We start from the raw sequence: 22,617 nt of genomic DNA, 5'->3' as shown, positions 1-22,617 counted from the left end.
CACAGTGACGGGGAAGCTCACGGAAGAATTGTGCCCTGGGAGGAAAGACAAGACATGAGCATCTCTGTCTGCTCCTTGGTGATGGCAGCAATAGCTGGAATGGCATCGAGATCTTCATTCCCTTTTGCTCTTCTTTCATTATGGTTGGAAAAGACCTTTAAGCCCAACCCCTCACCTCACACTGCCAAGCCCACCACTAACCCATGTCCCTCAGCAGTTCATCTATACGTCTTTTAAACACCTCTCAGGATGGGAACTCCACCACAGGAGTCCCACAAGGATATTTTATAACAATCTGGTGGGTATATAACAAATCAATTAATTTCTTTACATATGTTATGATATTTATGATACAATAATTATAAATTTATGTATTTCTTTTATTATAACACTTTTACAACAATCTAGTAGATATGCAAAAGTTAACAAAAATAATTTAAATGGGGGTGGGTTTTTTTGGTAAAAAACCCCCCATTAAATAGGTGCACTGCAGCACTGCCTAGGGATTGTTGTGTCTGGGGAGTGGTTACCACTGCTGACACCCAGCTGTGGGGAAGCAGCTGCTGCACAAGTCTTTAGCCCAACCCTGCAGAGTTTTATACAGCACCTGGTTCCTTGCAACAGGCACTGTCGGGTCTTAAAAACCCAGAAATAAACAAGATTTCACTTTCGGCAATATCAACAGGTCCCGGCGAAGACTGATCCCCTTATGAACCAGTTATTCAAGTAAAAGGCATGAATGAGCCCCTGATTAATTACATCAGCTTCCACCAGAGCCAGGAGTTTGAGGAAGACAGCTCTGGTGATTGCAAACTGTGTGGAGGGATGTTTGCTTTGTCATGGCTTTTGCCTTTATCTCCAAAGAAAAAAGCAGATGCATAGAGAGCAAATTCAGATGCCAAAGCAATACTGTGAAATGAAAAAAAACCCAAGTAGGACAGCTAATGTACTACTGTAATCATCTGTTCATTACTCCTAGCAGCAGAGACATCGTTTCTTCTCCTTGTGCTTTGCTAATTAACAAAGGGAAGGGGAAAATGATGGAGCAGATAGAGCAGATTTTCCCAGTAACTGGTGGGACTCATTGCGCTGCTGTTCCACTTCAACGCAGCCTGGAAAAAGAAAGCCAATCTGCAGAGGGGAGAAGGAGGGGCAGCTGCCAAAGAAATCAGTGGAGAGCTCTCGGCTGCACCATCAAACTTGTTGTGGAGATGAAGAGGAGGCGACCGGACCACCCACAGCAACAGATGGAGTGTTGCGCCTCTGGTATTTGGCATCCTGCCTCCTTGGAAATGCCTGCTTCTGCTCTCGTCTCTGGAAGTGTTTAGATGAGGAGCTTGTTCCTACTGATGGGATGGGATGGGAAAGAGGCATATCCTCCTCACAGCTGAGTTGTAGCCACGCGGTGTTTGCAGACTGGATGTCCTCCATCACCTGACCTGTTCACTGGCTGAGGGGCTGGAGAACAAGCCTTTCATTTTCTACTGAGTATGCCAGGGCCTATGGGCTTGCAGTCCTTACTGGAGCACTCCAGGCATCAAATACTAATTACAAGTAGTCCCAGATACTTCCTGCTCCTCTGCCACCATCTTCTAGCCTCTTTCCTCAGCTTCCTCTGGCAGCAGTTCATTTAGGCAAAAGAAAAAGATGGTTCTAGAAGGATATACCTGCTGAGCAGCTGATAACTGCAAGTCATTATTTCAAATCTGTTTGGTTGTAAATCACGTCATCTGTCCTGGGAAGTTTATTTTCATGTTTTCTGTATTTTGAAAAGGAGATTGTTCATCTGACAAAGGTATTCAACAATAATATTCACCATCTTCCTTACCCAGAGTGAGGAAGCATCACCTCATTTTGTGACTCCGTATGTCACGACTTGTCACCTTTTAAAGAAATAAGCAACTTGGCCTCTGCAACAAGGTGAGGGCTCTTGTTTGCTGCAATGGAGAGACACACAGGAGAGGCTGCAGCACCCTGGCACTACAAGCTTCAAGATAGTCAAGACTCAGTGGGATTTCCCGTGGAGTATCAAGAGGATCCTTTTGAAGGGCTGCTGCCCACAAACAGGCAAAGTCCTTGCCAGTGCATTAGGGAAAGGCAGATTTTCTGTCCTTCTTTCTTTTATTGTCAATAAGAAGAATACAGAGTATGAGTGGATGTCCACCTCCAGAAATGCGGAACACGTTCAGAAACACCCTCCATGTCTGTGAGAGGTACCCAGGAGATCAAGTCTTGCTTCGTCCTACAACTCTACATCCCTGGATGCTTCTGGAGGACTAAAGATGAAGAGTTCTGAACCAATATGGACAAAAGAGAAGAAAAGAGCACATAAACCCCAAGTTCACTGCTGTGAAATACACAGTATGGACATTGTTCCTACTGCAAATGGCTTCTTTCACCATGAGCAAAGTAGGGAGCACTGAAGAAGAACTAATTTCCCCTATGTTGTGGTGAGATGGCTGCTGGAGGTTAAAAAAAAACTTGCCAAGTTTCTTGAGAACAGACTGGCAGTCACATCTTTTCTTGCTGCCTTCCAGCCTCGCCAGGGAGTTGAGCCCCCTCAGTATTTCAGTGAGAGGCAGTGGTCTGCGTTGAGCTGAACAAGTTCCCATTTCAACCTGTCGTCTTCAAATTCTGGAGCCCCTTCAAATTCTGAGCTGACAATAGCTTAGAGAAGGAAAAGTTTCACTTTTTTTTAAACATGTGACTGTAAACCTTTATTTTTATTTTTCTTTTTAAAAGCAACTGCAGCTAAGTATAAACTCACACTGCCTACAGGAGTTGGGGAATAAAAATACGTATTTCAGCTGCTGCCCTGATTTTTCTCAAAGCGCAATAAGCTTCATTATTCACAAATGGACAGCTTGCCCATTCGATCCAACCACACCGATTCTACCAAAGAACGTGGATAGAGAGGATACAGCTGAGACTACTGGATAATCCATCACTTCTTATGTCTACTTACAGAGCAGTTGGCAGCAACGAGTTTATGTCAGAAAGTGTCTTCTTTTTTGAAACGCAGAGGGGAGTAACATGGAGAAAAGAAGGAGATCCAATTGTTGGAGCGAGGAAAAATTCATTGCTGATCTGTCCTTCTGCTTCTTCACTTCTTCTGGTCTTCTCCTCTCCCCTTCGTTTAGCCCTCCTTCCCTCTTCCCCCCACAGCGCTGCTGCATGCCTGTGTCTCCAGCAGAGCCATTGTGCAGAGGTGTGCTCCAACCAACCGCTCCATTAGGAACAGCCCTGAGCTGCGCTGCAGAATTTCAGCTTCCTTTCTGCCTCACAACCAGCAGAGAGGTGAGCAGCTGTTTAGGTAAACACTCTGGATAAGAGGGCTGCTTGTTTCCTTGCTTTTGGTCATGAAAATGTGTTTTTCCTCTTGCAAATCAAGTTCAACTAGAATTGTAAATACAACTAGTTTTTAGTGTCTAAATGTTAAATTACTTGCAAGTGTAACTTTCAGGGATGGAAGATCCCTTCCATGGAGGGAAGATAACCATCACAGAAATAATTTCATTAAGCTGTAAAGATTAAAAATGTGCCCTCAAACTATTTGGTCTAGAGCATGGGAAAAGCATATGTAATTGTCTCAATAATGGAGAGCTTTTGTTGTATATAGAAACAACAAATCCCAGAATAGTTTGGGTGGAAGGGCCATAAAGCTTATCTCATTCCATCCCCCTGCCATGGGAAAAGATACCTTCCACCAGACCAGGTTGCTCCAAGCGCCATCTCACCTGTCCTCAAACACTGACAGGGATGGGGCAGCCACAGCCTCTCTGGGCAACCTGTGCCCTGGGACAGTGTCTGACAACCGTCAGGGAAAAAGCTCTTCCTCAGCTCCAGCCTAAACCTCCCCTGGAGCAACTTGAGGCCATTTCCTCTTGTCCTGCCGTTCATTACTGGAGAGAAAAGACTGAGCCCCATCTCACTACAGCCTCCTGTCAGGGAGTTGCAGAGAGTGCTCATGTCTTCCCTCAGGCTCCTGTTGTCCAGGCTGAACACCGCCAGGGCCCTCAGCCCCTCCCCAGCACACTTGTGCTCCAGCCCCTTCCCCAGCTCCGCTGCCCGGCTCTGGACACGCTGCGGCCCCTCAGTGTCCCTCTGGCAGTGAGGGGCCCAACACTGAACACAGCACTCGAGCTGCGGCCTCACCAGGGCCCAGCACAGGGGACGGCCACTGCCCTGGGCCTGCTGCCACACCACTGCTGACACAAGCCAGGGTGCCACTGGCCTTCTTGCCCACCTGGGCACGCTGCTGCCTCATCTTCAGGGAAGAACTTTTTCCCAAGATCTCATCTCCATCTCCTCTCTTTCACATGACGATGGTGGGATCTACGCCAGATGTGGTTCTGCTTTGTGTGATATTCACCTTGTGTGAAAGCCTCCTGCACATCTCCCCCGACACTGGCGAGCGTGTCCTGCGGGCCGTGGGTTGGGGTGGAGCCAGCAGAGGTGGATCTGACGGGCATGGGCATGGGGCGGGTGGCTCCATGTGTGGGCGAGGACTGTGCTGAGCCCGCTGCCTGCGCCTGCACGGGAGACACGACACACAGGTTCCACATTTTTAACTCATTTTTTGGGTCAACGACTAAAAATATTTCTGCAAAAGAAAAAAGAGCAGCGCATGAGGAATGATGCTTCACCAAAATGCTCTCGATTTGAGTAATGATGTGACGCATGAGTGGTAGGTGTCGTGGGAGGACCCCACGGTGGTGGCACACTGGGCTGCACGTGGTGCTCACAGCTCAGCTGCCTCCTGTGCAGGATCTCACCTACAACCAGCATTCAGTTGGGAAAAAAACACCAGGACGGCAAGGAGTGACCTTTCAAGCCGTGTGCTCCATCAATTGCCTGGCATTTGCCCATCCTTTCAGCCCAACCTGCCTCCGTTCTGTTGTGCTCTGAGAGCCTCACGGTTTCACTGGTTCCTCCCTCAGAAAGGCTTCTAGTGCTCTCTTACAGCTCTCCATGGATGGTGAGGGACTGTTCCAAGGGTCTTTTTGGTACTCAAAGTCTGCTGAATTTCACAGCAAATCACAAACAAATAGAAAACACTTTCTTCCCTGTGGTTTGATGGCTCAGAGAAAATTTGTAACATTCACTTGGGCAAAACTCTGACTGGCTTCAGAGGAGCTGCTGCCCCAGGAAAACCTCCAGAGAACAATCAGAGGTGAGACACCAAAGTGATAAGCAGGGAAAGGAGAGGGACTGGTGAATATCTGAGGAGGAGATAAACACAGGAGACTACTGACGTGCACTTATTGGCTTCGTGTTTTCTACAAAATAATCTCAAGTCCTCAGCATGAGGTGTCAGCAGGAGAGTGAGCGAGGAAGCATTCAGTGAGCAATGCACCTCATTGGGTCTTTAAGGACATCTGCAGAGAGCTCAGTTCCCTTCTCCCTCCTCTGGCTGCCAAGGCAGAGGGTCTGTATGCTTGGGCCCTCCGTCCCCAGCAGCCGCTCACACCCCCAGCACCATCCTCACGTCTCAGGAGGCAAAAGCCTCCCGTTCCCTGGGGCATCGGCCCTTATTTACGAGTGCTTTGAACATGCACTGAACTACTTTATTGTTCATAATCTGGTTGTTCTCTGCAGCCACTCATGTCTGTCAACAAGCCCTCCATCCTTTTGCTCAGCTGCAAAGTTATTAGTGATCAGTTTTGCCTGGCTTTGCTAGCAGGGGTTTATGATCTGTGGCTGTATTTATATTTAAGCATGGTCCCTATGCTGCCATTGATTAAAGGAAAGCTACTCCTAAATAATCACATATTAAGGGCATTAAAACCATACAGCCCCTCTGAGCAAATACCTGCTTTGTTTGTGCTGTTTGCTTAGTCGTGTGATTTTCAGCCCGTTCATCGTTTGCTCCCTTTGACGTGCATTAGTTTCCAGGGCAACCCGGCCAGCGCTGTGGTGATGCCATTAGGTGACGCTGCCAGTACTGGGCACACCGGTGACACCACCAGCACGGGGTATATTGGTGACACCACCAGCACCAGGCACAGCAGGCTCTTGAGCTGGCTCAGGGCACAGGCTGCATCACCAGTGTGTTTTACCAGGGCTGACTGTAAGCTCCTGCTTTCCGTGGGAGCACCCAGAAATGGGATACTGTCCACAACAATGTGGGGCTGTAGAGGAGGTCAACCCCTTCCTGCACCTGGGGAGGAACAACCCTCTGCACCAGGACAGGCTGGGGGTGACCTGCTGGAGAGTAGCTCTGCAGAGAGGGATCTGAGAGTTCTGGTGGGCAGCAAAGAAACATGAGCAGCAATGTGCCTTTGTGGGCAAGAAGGCCAGTGGCATCTTGGGGGGTATGAAGAGAGTGTGGGCAGCAGGTGGAGGGAGGTTCTCCTCTGCCTCTTGCTCTGCCCTGGTGAGGTCTCATCTGGAGTCCTGTGTCCAGTTCTGGGCTCCACAGCTCAAGAGGGACAAGGAATTGCTGGAGAGAGGCCAGTGCAGGGCTACCAAGATGCTGAGGGGACTGGAACATATCTGTGAGAAGGAAAGGCTGCAGGACCTGGGGCTGTTCAGTCTGGAGAAGACTGAGAGTGGATCTCATCAATAAGTACCTAAGGAGTAGACAACAGGAGGATGGAGCCAATCTGTATTCTGTGGTGGCCAGTGCCAGGACAAGGGGTAACAGGAACAATCTGGAACCCAGCAAGTGCCACTGGCACAGGAGGAAAAACTTGTTTGGTGTTGAGGTGAGGGAGCCCTGGCCCAGGCTGCCCAGGGAGGGTGTGGAGGCTCCTTCTCGGGAGGTTTCCAAACCCGCGTGGACACGTTCCTGTGCCTCCTGATGGAGGGGAACCTGCTTGAGCAGGGGCTTGGGCTGGATGAGCTCTGCAGAACCCTGCCAAACCCCACCATTCTGGGATTCTGGGATTTTGTGTGGGGCTGGCCACAGCTCCTGCCCATATCTGTCTTCCTGCCAGCCCATAGTTGATATTTTTATTAACATGGAAACCTAGTCATGTGTAAAGTCATTTTGAAACTGTATTAATCATAGGGGGATTTAAAGAAGTGAGTAAAATGTTCTCGTGACTGGGGTGTCTGCAGGGGAGAGGGCTGCAGCAATGGAAATGATATCTTTTGAAGGTAAAATCCTTAGAAAATGCACATGCCACACCAGCAGCTTCACTTCCCTGCACCAAAACCTCAAACAAAACCTTGAGAAATGACCCGAAAACGCACAGAAACAGGCAGGAGTGTCTGAATTTGCATAAATTTCTGGCAAAAGACACCTGCTCATCATTCAGTTCTGCACACAAGACACAGCATGATTGAATCACAGACATACAGAACCATTTCAGTTGGAAAAGACCTTTAAGATCCTCAAGTCCACCCACTCCCCTTACAGTGCCAAGCCCACCACTAACCCATGTCCCTCAGCACCTCAGCTACACGGCTTTGCAATAGCTCCAGGGATGGGGAATCCACCAGCTCCCTGGGCAGCCTGGCACAGGGGCTGACAACCCTCTCAGGGAAAAAGCTCTTCTTAAAAGAAGCAGCAGCCTTCACCTGTCCTGAGACTTTGGTTGAGAGGAATGATTTAGTTTCCTCACTCCCTCCCAGAGCAATGAGGAAAAGGTGCCCATATCTAAATGAAGACTGAAAACCAGGAGGAAATTCAGTGCCAATGGCCATGTTGGCAGCAGAGGCTGATGAGGGGACTCTCCTCTTCCTGGGAGGGAGCAGAGGAGGGATTTGGGATATTTTCTGTTTGAAAGTGGCTTCCCAGGCTGCACCTACGCTGTGGAACCTCAGCATGCATTCCTGGTAACCACCAGCTGTGAGAGGGACTGCAAAGAAAAGCCACCTAGAGATTTTATGCCTTGAAAAAGCAGAAGTTCAGTTACTGGAGAGCTCACCGCTGACCTCTTCTCCCCAAAGCCCATTTCCCTAGGCTACCAGGGGACAAACTTGACCCATTCCTCCCGTCTCCACATCTGGTTTCTGCAGATGTGCTCCCTCCTTAAGCTGAGGGGAGTCCCTGAGCACCTGAAACACCCACACTGATGGGCTGTCAGGAGCAGCCAGAGAGCAGCACCCAGACATGCCTGGAGGCTTCAGGAAAATCTTTTTTCACTTTCCTTCCACTTTGAGACACAATGCCTACATTTATATTCTTAGAGTAAGTGCCCAAGTACTGACATTCTTTTGTTTTAATGATGTTTTTTGAACCGCTGGGCATGCAGATGGGCTGTGACTGATTTGCAGAACAGGGGAGGGTGAGAATGTCCCTGATCCGCACCTGAGGCGAGACCTGGAAACTGCAGAGTTGGAGAACAGATCGTGAAAGTCACACAGAGAGGATGGATTTTGCTGGGGAACAGTCCAGGGCAGAGCTGCGTTTTGCTGCTGCCCCTTGGTGACCCTGTGCAATGCACTCTGGCACCCGGGAGCTGAAAGAGGATCTGAAAGTTTTTGGTTCAGTGAAGGTTTGAAAAAAATCACCTTCACAAGAAACAGACATCTTTCCAGGCTGCTGATGCCCCTGGGGTTGTCCTGGGACTCCATGGGCTCCAGAAGCATCTCTCACTCCTGACCTAGAAGATGAGTGAAATTGCAGCTTCTGGTCAATACCGATATTCATCAAAGCACAAGAAGAATTAAACCTTCTGCATCATCCAAACTTTCTGCAGGATCTTCCAAAAGACAAATAGAAAACATTAAATCCCAGAACTGTTTGGGTTGGAAGGGATGTTAAAGCTCATCTCATTCCAGCCCCCCTGCCAGGGACACCTCCCACCAGACCAGGCTTCTCCAAGCCCCATCCAACCTGCCCTTGAACACTGACAGGGATGGGGCAGCCACAGCCTCTCTTGACAACCTGTGCAACAGCCTCACCACCCTCACAGCTTGGAAGAACTTCTTCCCAAGAGCTCATCTCAGTCTCTCCTCTGTCATCCCCCCTTGTCCTGTCTCTCCAGGCCCTGGCACAAAGTCCCTCTCAGCCTTTCTTGTCGGCCCCTTTAGGGACAGGAGGCTGCTGGAAGGTCTCCCCAGAGCCTTCTCTTCTGCAGGCTGAACACCCCCAACTCTGTCTCCACAGGAGAGATACACCCACATGAACGATACATGCAAGCTTGCAGGGGCTTGTTACAAAGCCCTCCAAGGAGCAATGAAATAATCCAATCTCCTGTTAGACCGACATCACGAATGCAGCAGATAGGAAGGAGCTTTGGGAAGGAAAGGAGATAGAGCCCAGAGAAATTTGTAATGATGCCTTCGCCAAATTACAGGTCAACAAATGTCAGTTCAACCTCAGACACAGCCTCAGGGAATGTGTGGGGAGTATTCACTACTGACAGATTTTAGGCATCACTTTCTGAACACACTCTGCATGTCAATGCTGTTGGTCCCAGTAGCTGTACGTACCCCTGGCATGAGCATCTGCACAATTACTCACTCTTTTGTGGGAATGGGTGTGGGTGCCCTTCAGGGACAGGGCTGCATGTGGTTCTCTAACACCTGGCAATACCTGTTTTTCTCTAATTCCAGATAAAATAAAATCAGAAAAAATATAGTAAAATAACATAAGAGAATAAATAAATAAAACAAACCAAGAGAAAATAAACCAAACCAAAATAAAACCAACAAAACTCTTTACATATGGATCTCTCTTCCTGTGCTTTATATAGCACACATGGTCTTGACCACTTGTGTGTTTTGTCTCTGCACTTAATGGTGAGAATCACAGAATGGTCGGGGTTGGAGGGGACCTTTAGACATCACCTAGTCCAATCCCTCTGCTAAAGTAGGTTTGTCTAGATCAGGTCACGCAGGAGGCCTGTGAGAAAATGATGCACGTGGAAAAATGGTGTATGACCTTTGTGATGCATCTACATATAGAAACCAGAAATAAGAACGTATGAGGCGACGTTTCGTAATGTTAACACTACGGGTACCATCCCTCAGCCTAGGGCTTTCAGGCAGTGTGTTCAGCCCATGGGACTCAATAGCATTGGTAGCCATGAAGAGCTCTGAGGCTGACCCTAAAGAGGATGATTGTGGGCATGAGTCAAAAGCACGGGCACCACTGGGAACAAGGAACCTCACCAGCAGCTGGGCTCACTCTGCTTAGCGTGAAACCAGCCCTGTCCTAGAAAGCACTTCATCAAGTGAGAAAGCAAGACAGACATCTGGATTGGAGGCAGAGAGAACAGCACAGAGCCCTGCCAGCACGGGCAGGCACTGTGAGAGTTATGCATAGTGCTGGGGGCAGAGGAAGCTGTGGGAGGATGCAGCGGGTGTAGCTGTGCCTCTGCAGATAGGGAAGTGAGCAAGGGCAGCCTGGAGGCATCAGTTTCTGGGTCTCCACTCCTCAGAGAAGTGCTTCTCTTCACTCTCTATTGAAGAGACTGCTCTGCCAAGGAGCTGTGCACGGCTCTGCCCCTCCAGGGCCACCACTGCAGAGCTCATGGGGCGGGAAATGCTGGGATGCCTTTTGTAAGCAAAGCAGGGCAGATTTGAATAGGTTTGTAAACTGACTGCTGGGAGTTGCAGTCCTAGAAAATCCTGGGAATTGCTGGCTCCCTGCATGTTCTTTGTGGGAACTGCACCAAGAAGGACACAGAAGATGGATTTCCATTTGGAAAAACAGTGAAGGAAACCTCTGACCCAGCCCCTGAAATGTTTGGGAGCTGACTTCAATTTATTAGCCTCAGCTTATCAAGTCTTGTATACAAGAGTTCTGAGGTTTAACCTAAAATCCACTAGTATTCCCTGAAGAGGCACAACTCTGGCCTGTGCATCAAAACACTTCAGCAGAAGTACAGGATGCAGTGACTGTAAGCAGCTTTTAGCAGGTAAAAAAAAAAAGGTCTTTGCATCGTCATCTCCCTCCTCCCTGCAGTTTAACTGGAGATCCCCTATCTCTCTAGTGAGCTGTTGTCAAATTTTCTACAATCACCAGGACAGAAGAGGATAAAGGAGAATGGGATGAAAGAAGCATTGAAAAGTTCAGATCAGAAGGAGCCTCAGATGGTGTCCAGGCCAACCTCCTCTACTGAGCCAAGCCAACTTCAAAGTGTTGCTCAGAGTCTTCTCCAGCTGATCTTTGAAAATCCCCTAAAAGGGAGATTCCACAATCCCTCTGGGCAGCCAGATGAGACACACTCATGGGAATTTCCCAAATTCAGTCAGAACCCTCCTCCCCCAGTTGATGTGTGACCATTGCCTCTTGCTTTCTCCAGGAAGGCTCTGGCTTTGCTTTCTCCTCAGCCACCCGTTAGGAGACAGAAGATTACAGTTGGATTTCTGCTTTGCCTCCTCTACTCCAAGCTCAACACAGGCAGCTCATATGTCACTCTGACCAGAGGGCTTTGTAGGACATGGGCATTAGGAAAAGCTTCCTCATGCAAAGGGCATCAGAGAGGTAAGAGACCTACATTCCTACGAGCTACTGAGATGCTCACTGAAAAACTAAGAAATCTTGCTTTGCAAAATATCTACATTGATTTTCATGCCTTTTATTATGTAGTATAGTCTTCTGAATAGATTAAAATATAAGGGATCTTGTATAAGGACGGAACTCAAGAGCAAACGGTTTTTAGGTAAGTGATTTAGACAAGTAAACGCCTCATCACACCCCAAATAACTAACTCCAGAAAATGCGGCAGGAACAGAACAAAATGGAGATTAGGAACACATTAGCTCACAACTCTCGGTTTTTGCTCTGCATCTTTGCTGCAGGAGATAACTCAAGCCAGAGGATGTCAACTGGCATCTGAGGCAAAGCAGGGGTCTTCATTAGAAAGTGAAATGGCAACGGGTTTTTCATCTGCATGTTGTGCACACTCGATGTCTAATTCACGTCAGGTATCGTGGGGCTCAAGCTGAAGAGCTTTTATAATATTCACTGTAGGTAATTGGAGCTCTTCTCCATGCTGCAGGGTCTTTCTTGGAAACAAAGGGCTCTCTCTTCTCACCCAGGTGTTCTCCCCACGTCAAGGGCCGGGGGGAGAGGCCCCAATAGCTGACACTGCTCATAGCTTTTGCTGCATCTCTTCTTGCTCAGCCCCTCGGGCCCTCTGTGTCCCCACCTTTCACAGAGCACTGATACCGCTCTCCTTGGATGGGCAGAGTAACCTCTGCTGACGCTGTTGCACGTGCCGTGAGCACGAAACATTGTCAAGTAGGAAAGGGAGAAAAAACCCCAGCTTTCTGCATAATTTCACAAAAAAACCCCCCCTGTCAAGTAGGAAAGTAATTCTTTCCATCTATGCATAGGTCATCTGTCTAGCCTACATCATCAGTGGTTGAAATTTCATGCATATATGCAACCCAAAAGCTGCAGTGCCCTTGCATTCCTCTGCTCATTTTGGGGATGAGCCAAACTCAATAAATAGCATCGAGGAGCCTGAAAACAACGAGCTGAGACACTCCTTGTGCTGAGGTTAATTCTGTTTAGAAATGTCTTGGAGTATTGGGGAGATTTATGAGTCCTGAGGAGTGCAAATATTTTGCTACATGGAATATGAGGGAGTACCACAGGCAGGTTGGGCAGGCAGCAGTCCTTGGCCAACGACCACTCAAACAAACCAACAAGCTCAGAAGTTTTTAACGAGGAGGAATAAATGACAGAAAACGGATGTTGGACAAGTTGGTTTTGCTGAAAACAGGCCTTGCCAAATAGCACTTGATTTCCTTCCTTGAGAAGATGATGAGTTTTACTGACGAGGATAATTGCAGCGAAATAATATCCTTCATAAGGCGTTTGATTTAGTAATGTGTGACTTTCTGATGAAAAAAGTGAGCAGTAGGCAGTGACAGAAGAGCACGCTCTGCACAGATTCAGCGAAAGATGACTGTAAAAAAATGTGCCCCGGAAGGACACGTTCTGTCAAAGGTGATCTGGGTTTGGTCTTCAGAGCAATACGCTGCCCAAGTCCTGCCTGTCTCCCCCAGCCACAGCCATGTCCTATTCACTTCCTCTTCCATCCGGGCCACTTGTCAGCATCATTTCCCCCAGTTTTTGTGCACACTTCAGTATCCTGCCTGTCCCTCACACAAAAAGAAGTGATTCCTTTGTGTGCCTGGATGTACCCAAGGCGGAGGTGGAACATCTCTTCCATTAGAGTCTATCATAGAACCAACATGCTGGAGAGCTATAGGAAATTTTGCAACTATTAGCACCAAAGTTACAAAAATAATTTGTGTTTACCACAATTTCTGCACTCGGGAGTTACAGAAGCTGCTGTTTGCAAAGGTGAGGTGCAGGGAACCGATGCTGTATGCTGACACAGCAAAGAACAGAATCACAGGAAAACGAAGCTGTAAGAAAACACCTTGGTCACCCCTCTGCACCACAGTTGGATCTGCTCTCCATAATACCCTCCTGACAGGTGTTTATCCAACATGCCCTTAAAAACCTCTTCATTCAGATTTGCCTAAAGTTAAAATGAAACTCTTAAATGAAATTTTCAGTGAATGGAGCCCCCGGCACTGCCCAGCCCCATGGGGCAAGGACAGCAGTTCTTCCCTCCTCTGTGCAGAGATCTTTTCTGTGTCTGAAGCTTTCCAAACCTGCTCTCAGCCTTCTCCAGGTAAACAAGTCTGATCCTTCATCTGTGTCACATTCAGCTGAGACGAGATTCCTCACTCACCTCCTCAAGACTTGCTGCATCTTTCTGGAGAGCTGCAGCCTCCTGTTTTGGGTGGGACCACAGTGAGGATTGGTGAAGTGGAAGGCTAGTTTGTGGGTCTAATGAACCCCAGAGTAATTTCTAGTTGGTTTTTTTTGGTTTAAATACCATGAGACATTGACTTGTGTTTGCTTTGTGATCCACAGCCTCAGGGGCTTCTCTGCAGTGTGGCTCTGTGTTTCCTATTTGTGTAGCTGATTTTCCCCCACACATACTGCAGATGTCCCTCTGCACAGGCTGAAATCCTTTTTCTCAAATCCCTTCCCCCCCCCAGGCCCCCCCAATCTTCCTGCAGTTTTGCAGGATAATTTCAAATTCTCATCCCCTTCTCTAAGGCCCCAGCAACCTCCTCATGAATGGTGTCAAGAGCAAATCCAAGTCCCTTGCAGGAAGGCTGAATATTAATTAATTCAGGACAGAAATAATGAACTATAGAGGAATTTCAATTTACACGTCTTTCTACTTTAACAGAAACCCCTTGACAATTGATCTGGGAGAAAACTTTCCCAACCAAATTTATAACTACTTTGCATGAGGCTTATTGAGTCTATGCTGCTCCAGGAACTCTATGGGAGGAAAACAGGGGTTTGCTCTGGAGTAAGTCTGCAAAGGAGAACCCCAAGGGGATGCTCACCACTTGCTGCTTTTTTCTAATACATGTTTACTTGAATTGCTTTAACCTGTGATAAAAACTGGAATGCTGTTAAGCCAGTTTGGTGTGAGACAGTTGGGTCTTGTCCTTACAGCTTTTTCAGGGAGATCAAGTAGGTGCTAGAAGCATGACCATGCAAGTGTGCACTGCTGCAGCTGGTGGGGACAAACCCTCATTTCCTTGGACACCACCAGAATCGTCATCCTCCTTCCCACTCCACCGCTTCTCCTGTAGTCAACAGGAGCTGTGATCACCCTGCGAGGCGTTCCTCCAGAATCTGGGTCTGGATTGCCATTTGCAGTTTTCCTTTCCACTCGTAGTTTAAAAATTATTTATGTTAAACAGAAGCGAAGGAGAAAAATCCTTTCAGTGCTGCAAATGAAACTATTGCTGCCTCTGCCTGAATAATTCCAGCTCGATCGAAGCGTGTGCTAAAAATAATTCAACCCCCTCTTTGCATATACTCTTTGAGGAAAATATTTTAAATAGAAAACAAGGTCACTATATCAGAGCCCCCACCAATCGGTCCCATTGACCTTCTTCTTGTAGGAAAGTGGAATTTTACCATCCTCTGTGGCACACCAGGCAGGGTGATCGGCTTCAATGGGCCTCACGCTGCCCACCGCCCTTCCCCAAGAACAACCGCACTGAGCAACACAGAAAAAGCTCATCACTCGGGTTGGCTACGAACCTTTCTGAAGCGTTAATAAAATCCCCCAACTAAAACCTAACGCAGGGCTGTTTGCATGGCAACAGAGGGAGAGAGGCGTGATGCCTGCTCCCCCGGACCCTCTGGGCCCTCGGTTTCCCTGGTCCCCAATCCTTCAGTTGCCCCACTCCTCCCGGTCCCCCTGGTCCCCTCTGTGGGCAGCAGCTGGGGAGCAGCCAGCTCGCCTGGACACGGACCTCCATCCTGCTGCAGTCTGTTTGAGCACCTCACACTCCTCCGAAGTGCGTCTGACACCTACAGAATCATAGAATCATTTTGGTTGGAAAAGCCCTTTAAGCTCCTCAAGACCAACCCCTCCCCTCACCCTGCCAAACCCACCACTAACCCATGTCCCTCAGCACCTCAGCTACTTTGCAATAGCTTTGTAATAGCTCCAGGGATGGGAACTCCACCAGCTCCCTGGGCAGCCTGGGACAGGGGCTGACAACCCTCTCAGGGAAAAAGCTCTGCCTCAGCTCAAATCTAAATGTCCCCTGGGGCAACTTGAGGCCATTTCTTCTTCTCCTATCACTCGTTTCTTGGGAGACCGACAATCTACAAAGAGATGTAGTCTATGGACTTCCCCTTATCTTATAAACATGTATATTGATACACAGAGGATCTGTCTGGGCTTGCGTGGTGGACTGTGTTACAAATATACAAACCTCCAGCCCATGGTGGCTCTGGTGTGGACCTGGGCTGCTGCTGGGCCTTTCAGCAAGGCCAGCCTGGCGATGCCCTCTAAGCCAGAGGCCAGGCAGAGTCGACAGGATTATTAGACAGCGTGTTGCTCATGGCACTGAAAGGTTTGCATTTAATTGTTCAAAAATCACATAATTAGATTAGATACACAAAACCACCCAGTGATAGTGTGTGGGCTGTGAGACAGGCAATCTGGCAGGGAGGCTGAGTGTGCTGGGGGGGCGAGCAGAGGGGAGGAGGCCATGACTGTGCACTGAGCAGCCTTTGTTTTTATATCTCAGCATTAATTAACAGCTCATTTTGCTTGGGAAGAAGCTCCAGCCCTCGCTGCAGGTCAGTGAAACCCCCATACCAAGACTGAGGGGCTGCAACACAACTGTGATCATAGAATCATTTTGACTGGAAAAGACCTTTAAGCTTATCGAGTCCACCCACTCCACTCACAGTGCCAAACCCACCACTAACCCGTGTCCCTCAGCACCTCAGCTGCACGGCTTTGCAATAGCTCCAGGGATGAGGACTCCACCACCTCCCCAGGCAGCCTGGGACAGGGGCTGACAACCCTCTCAGGGAAAAAGTTCTTCCTCAGCTCCAATCTAAAAAACTCCCCTGGGGCAACTTGCACCCATTTCCTCTTGTTCTGTTGCTTGCTCGTTACTTGGGAGCAGAGAACAGCCCTCACCTCCCAGCCACAACCTCCTGTCAGGGAGTTGCCAAGAGTTGCCAACTCCTCTCAGGCTCCTCTTCTCCAGGCTGAACACCCCCATGGCCCTCAGCCCCTCCCCAGCACACTTGTGCTCCAGCCCCTTCCCCAGCTCCGCTGCCCGGCTCTGGACATGCTGCGGCCCCTCAGTGTCCCTCTGGCAGTGAGGGGCCCAACACTGAACACAGCACTCGAGCTGCGGCCTCACCGGGGCCCAGCACAGGAGAAGACTGGTGCTAAATGAGTTCATCAGAGTCCCCACTCCCTCTTCCAAGGACATGGCCCCGTGGCAATGGCCTCCATGCCATCAGTGCCCTGGGAGCTAGCAGAGCCTCCAGTGGACTAAGCAGCTGGACAGGACTCGGCACATCCTTCAGCCAAACTAGGAGACATCTCGCCTCAGCGTCACTGCCACTGCTGCTCTGGCAACTGTCTGGTGTTATTCAGCTCTTTTTGCCATTTGCTTTTGCAGCTTTAATTCCAAGGCAGGGTTAACCCATGACTTCAGGGCAGCTATTGTACGTGGCCTGGCTGTGGCTGCTCTGGGAGGGTAGGATTTTCAAGCCCGCGGATCGTGCGGAGCTGCTCTGCAGTGCTGCTTCTCCTGCCCTCCCCCTGCACATCATGCAGTGCGAGTCACGCAGCAGAGCAACACGCACTCTTGCAGAATAAGCACAATGTCTTATAAAGAAGAGCCACAAGGATGATCCTCCCTAGATTATGATGGAGAAAAAAGGCAGAAAGAGGAGAAAGTTCCACTTGACTTTTCCATCAGATTTAGAAGAATCTGTATTTCCCAGCAGTTACCACTGGGCAACCTAAATCCTTCTTTTATTGGTACAATTAAGCAGATGTGATCAGTGTTGGCAGCTCCTGCCTTTTTCATGGCAGCTGCCATCCTAAGGATGCCTTCCCTACCGTTTGTCTTTTTCTGGGGGGAAAAAAAACCCCAAAGCCTTGTGCCGAGGAGCCCAGTCACTGCCTTGACACAGGTCTGCTCCATCCCCAGCTCTACTGAGTGTGAGATAGCTGTTTGAACTCCTCCATTCATGAAATGTTGTTTGTTTTCATTCCTCTCTATCCCCCCAGCTGTGGGATATAGAGCAGGGATCAGGAAACAATAAAATCTTGGTTACCACACAGAATGCCTCCTTTTTCCGAGCTCCTTTCAAAGACTGACATTTTTGCTTTCATCCGCCATTTCCACAGTTATGGGGCATGTGCTGCCTCCCCTTCCACTGGGGCCTCATGTGGGGATTCCGTAACTGCGCTCAATATGTACCAGATTGCTCCCCTCCCCACATCCCGCGTTGCCTCCCACCCTGCCGCTCCACGCTTGCAGCCGTTCCCAGGACTCCTACAGTTTCAATTCCCATCCCGTTCCCCGACCGACTTGTATTACAAAGGCTAAAAGCAAGTGTTATCTTTCAAAATTATTTGACTTTTGTTTTCAGGCTTCTCAGTTGGCACTTTTATCCCTCTAACTCATCGGCATCGCTAACGTGGCTGGAATGCTTTGCACTGTGTCTCTGGAGGCAAGTGGAGCTGCTCCTGTGCAGGAGGGATGGAGGAGCTGCCCCAGAGCCCCATCGTGCGGCACCAACCCCAGAAGGGTTCTGCACTGGGGCAGAGCAAAATGTTCTAAATCTGGGAGCATCCAGTCCAACTACTGGGGCCACCCTCTGCGGTGGTGGATCTGGGATGTCTCTGTTCTGCAGACATTACTAGCAGACATGTAAAGAGCCTCGGGTCCAATTTCCCAGCCTTTAAAAAACCAGCTAGAAAAACTCACTCACACCAAGAAGGTAGATGTGCACTGCCAGCAGTGTGAAGGCAATCTGTAACTCTGTCAGCACGGTTATACCATGGCAGCAGCGTAACGTGAGCATACCCGTCACTGCCCATCAGACACAGCAGAGAAGCCATCTCCCCCAGAAAACATTGAAAGCTTGTGCTGGGAACTCGTGCTCAGTGAAGCAGGTTGCTGAGAGCACAGCTTTTGCAGCTCTGACTCCACACCAATCTCTTCACCACCAGTCTGCTCAAAGCGCCATCCCACTTGATCAAAGGGTCTCTCATAATTTGTGGCTACCAATGAGCAAGTGGCTGTGGACCAGCCCAACTGCTCCATTACGCTGTGTTCCCACCAAGCAGCAGGAGGGGAAAAAATCTGCCTGCTACAGCAATGAGCATGATGTAGCACAACACTCATCTCTGACATCCTGCTTCCCAGGGTCAAGTTCCTTCTCCCTCCATACAAGCAGAACGGCTCTTACAGAGAGAAGTATTGCTCGTGGTCTTTCTTGGGAAGGCTACAGGTATCCAATGACAGCAATCATCCTGTTAAAGAGCTTATGGGATAAGAACCAGAACTAGCAGGTCTCTCAAAAGATCCAGCTTTTAAAGCTGCTGATTAAATTCTTCTTTGCTAATAATGGCATGAAGACAAAAGGTCGTATATAGAAACAAGTCTGCACATGAGCTTCTAACCAGGCGAGGACAGGGACTTGCACTAAAGCTGGACAGGAACCATCTCTGTCTAAATGCATGACAGATATTGACGACAAAGAAGGATGTTTGTAATCCTAGATGAGCTACACTCCCTTCTCACAGAGCAGGAAAAAACCTTCCAAAGCTTGTGGCTCCTGGAGGCCATGCTAGACAAAAAGAGACACATCCAGAAGCATATGCTGAAGCACCACATGCAAAGGGTAACTGGCCTCTTGGTTAACTGCTGTGAGAACCATTGCCAAAGACAAAGGTAAGGGAAACAGGTATGTGAGGAGCTGAAAAGATGGATTGCTGACAACCATGAGGCAGAAGTGTGAAATCTTCAAGCCACAGTGTGCTTAGATGATGTTTAGAAAATGAGCTACCAAGGAATCTGCCCCAGGCACCACACAATAATAGGCTACAGGAGAGAAACCTGGTATTTGGGTTTGTTCTCTGAAACAGTTGTCGACACAGGTCAACTAGCAAGGCAGGGTTGTGATTTGTGTCTCTCTGTCACCATAAAAGTGAGAAGGAAATGGGTTCTGCTGAAAGACTACCTGCAGGCTGGAGGAGACAAGAGGAATTCCTCAGGGATTCATCTATTTAATATTCTAATTATGTGCACAAAAATAACTGCACTCTAAATGAAACTTCCTGATGACATAAAGGTTACGATGAATCATTAATACAGAGGCAGAGCAGAATATTACACATGAACTGGAGGCTCAGGAGAACAGAACTGGTGTGGGGCACACTCAGCACAACAGAGGAAGAGTTTTTGATGCCTGGGCATATGAATGGCAACTAGTGACTGGTTACCAGGCAAGGATGAGTTCCTAGTTACTAATTCTAATATAAACACTAGTTACCAGGACAGTGTAGTCAAGTAAGTAGCCTCAGGGCACACTCTGAAGGTATTGCCATTAATAAATCTTCCCCTCTATTCTAACATCCACAGTACCAACAAGACACCCCACGAACAATGCACAGGATCCAGTTACTCCTGTTTGAGAAAGAGGACTCTGAAAGTGGAAAGGAGAAAAAGAGAGGAGACACAAACCCTGCTTTCCATCTTACCAAAAGTACGGATATTATTGCTACCTAAGGACAACAGTGTTGTGAAAACTTGGATATAAAAATAGAAAAAGTCCCTTGGGTATCCAAAAGTAACTGTCCAAAGAAGAAGAAAAACCCCCAGAAATCGTGGTTAAAAAGACGGTGGAAAGCGATGGCGTTGACAGTGTGATCACAGGGAATTTGCGTGCTTGGCATCTTAAAATGCAACTTTTTCCCATTTAGGAAAGGTGAAAAACATAAAAGTGAAAAAGATGTGTGTGGGTGGTGGAACATCATCTTAAATATTTTTCCTTTTGATATATCATTAAGCCAGAACTCCAGGATCTCAAATACAATGGATCTGTGAGATAATTGATATAGATGAAGAGTGCTAATGGAATTAAGTACCGTGGTGAGCAAGGTAGCAGGATAAGCTCCTCTTTAAGCACCTACCTGCAAAGTGAAGAAGTGAAATTGTGTAGGCTTGGAGGGTTAAAATTGGAGGTGGGTTTGCCAGAGTTCCCCTAGGAACCCTGCTAGTGTTTAGGAAGGTGAGAAATTACAGTTTTCTGCCAAGTGCACCATAGCCACCACAGGATCACCACCTGGACTTCAGGATGGGCAACAAAGATGAAACAAGATACAGGGGGAACTGAAAGAAGAGAGATGGAGATGAGCTCTTGGGAAGAAGTTCTTCCAAGGTGTGAGGGTGGTGAGGCCCTGGCACAGGTTGCCCAGAGAGAGGATGTGGCTGCCCCATCCCCGTCAGTGTTCAAGGCCAGGTTGGACAGGGCTTGGAGCAGCCTGATCTGGTGGAAGGTGTCCCTGCCCATGGCAGGAGGAAATGGACCAGATGACCTTTGAAGACCCTTCCAATCCAAACCATTCTAAGATTCAATGAAATAACTGATGCTAGAGAAACTTGTCACTGTTCTGGGAACAGATTTCATAGTGTGATTGTAACACAGTATTTTTGTATTCAGAACATCACTCTCTGAAGATACTTATTTTTAAAGGCAGAATTCTGGTTAACGTGAACCTACGAGTCCCTGAAGAATTGCTTAAAGAATTTTTTGTCCTACCGATATCCATTTTTAATAAATCTTGAAGTAACAGGGAAATTCCAGATGGTATATTAGCATTTCTCTGGATAATATTGAAAAGAAAAGCAGAATGATTGGGTGGCTAACAGGCAAAATAACAGACAAAGCTGACAGGAGAGTATAGTAGCAAAAAACTAAAAGATTATAACTGATGGTGGCTAACAGGATTTTTCAGTGGGGCGTGTAACTACTGACGGTGCTAATGCTGATGACCCTGAAATACCCGAGCAAAACACTTTTAGAGACTACATTTTAAGCCAGAGAGTGAGGAGGAGAAGGTACTCACAAGAAGTAAGAGCCAAAAAGAGGCATTAATTAAAGATTTGAAAAGACTAGGAGACATCTGCCTCCAAAATGAAGGTAATGAAGACCTGACTTTATCTAAGTAGGCAGACACACATGCACAGAATGAAAATACAGGAAAATACTTATGAAATGTTTAATCTAGCAATGGAAGGTAAAATCAAAACCAGCCAAAGCCAGCTATGTACATCCTGGGATGGTGACAACATTTTTCAACAACATTTGATGCAGCAGTGGGACAACTTGCAATGCAAACCAACGGACCTTTTATGTCATCATGTTTGCACAATAACATCAGAGACATTTCAGGCTCAGCAACTTAATATAGAATGGAATTTAAATGGATTCAAAACTTGAATTAACCAGGTGACATGTCCTATGATATAAAAAGCCATCAGACTACCTGGTCAAATGGTCACTCGCCTTCAGGAGTCCATGACCTCCACAGACTAGTTTCCAAGATGAACATCTGGACCTTCGGGCAAGAGACTCCAGTGACAAGAGGGAGTCTGTAAGGGTACATGCCAGTCAGAAGAAAGCCAAGAGATAACACCATCAACTCTTCCTTAAGGAGTGGTACACAGTATAGCCAGAGAGCCAAGGATCTTCTAGATGGGGATGTCAGGGTCCTGAGTACACCAAAAAGCGGTGTCCATCCTCTGCCTCCCCAGGGGTTTGTGTAGCCCTGGGCCAACTCTAGAACAGTGCAGCTGTGCAGGTGGTCACCTACCTTGGTGAGCACAGGCTTGGAAAGGAGAGAGTTCAATGTGCAGGGAAAATCTGATCTCACACATCTATCTCACGTACTCTTTATTGTCTAATGCCTGTCACCTAATCTTGGGCCACACCAATCCCAGGCAATGCTCCAAGCTGGAACACAGAGGCTGGAAAGCTGCTGTGAGGGAAAGGGCCTGAAAAGGGGGATGTCAACAGTGGCTGAATGTGAGTCAGCAGTGTGTCCAGGTGGCCAAGAAGGCCAATGACATCCTGGCTTGTATCAGCACTGGTGTGGAAGCAGGACCAGGGCAGTGACCTGACAAGTCTGCTGAGGAGGGGCTGAGGGCTCTCAGGGTGTTCAGCCTGGAGAAGAAGAGGCTGAGGGGAGACCTTGTCACTCTCAGCAACTCCCTGACAGGAGGCTGTGGCTGGGGGATACTGAGCTACAAGTGACAGGACAAGAGGAAACAGCCTCAGGTTGTACCAGGGAAGGTTTAGGTTGGAGATAAAGGACAATTCCTTCCCCA

The 22,617-nt window shown here is 48.1% G+C and overlaps 1 protein-coding gene across 10 annotated transcripts in view; it reads right to left on the bottom strand.

Annotated features, from left to right (window-relative positions):
* Nucleotides 1-22,617, bottom strand: part of DTNB (dystrobrevin beta) — a 227,257-nt gene that overhangs the window by 12,459 nt on the left and 192,181 nt on the right. For 9 of the 10 annotated variants that reach the window (XM_061990290.1, XM_061990286.1, XM_061990291.1 and 6 more), the window contains one exon: nt 4,373-4,532. In XM_061990290.1, coding sequence (XP_061846274.1) covers nt 4,373-4,532 — 160 coding nt within the window. Of the gene's footprint in view, nt 1-4,372; nt 4,533-22,617 lie in introns of those variants that run through there. The other variant, XM_061990296.1, reaches the window with a different exon arrangement.

This window comes from Colius striatus, chromosome 2, assembly GCF_028858725.1.
Source record: "Colius striatus isolate bColStr4 chromosome 2, bColStr4.1.hap1, whole genome shotgun sequence".
Classification (NCBI taxonomy): domain Eukaryota; kingdom Metazoa; phylum Chordata; class Aves; order Coliiformes; family Coliidae; genus Colius; species Colius striatus.
This window is presented reverse-complemented; position numbering and strand designations above follow the sequence as displayed.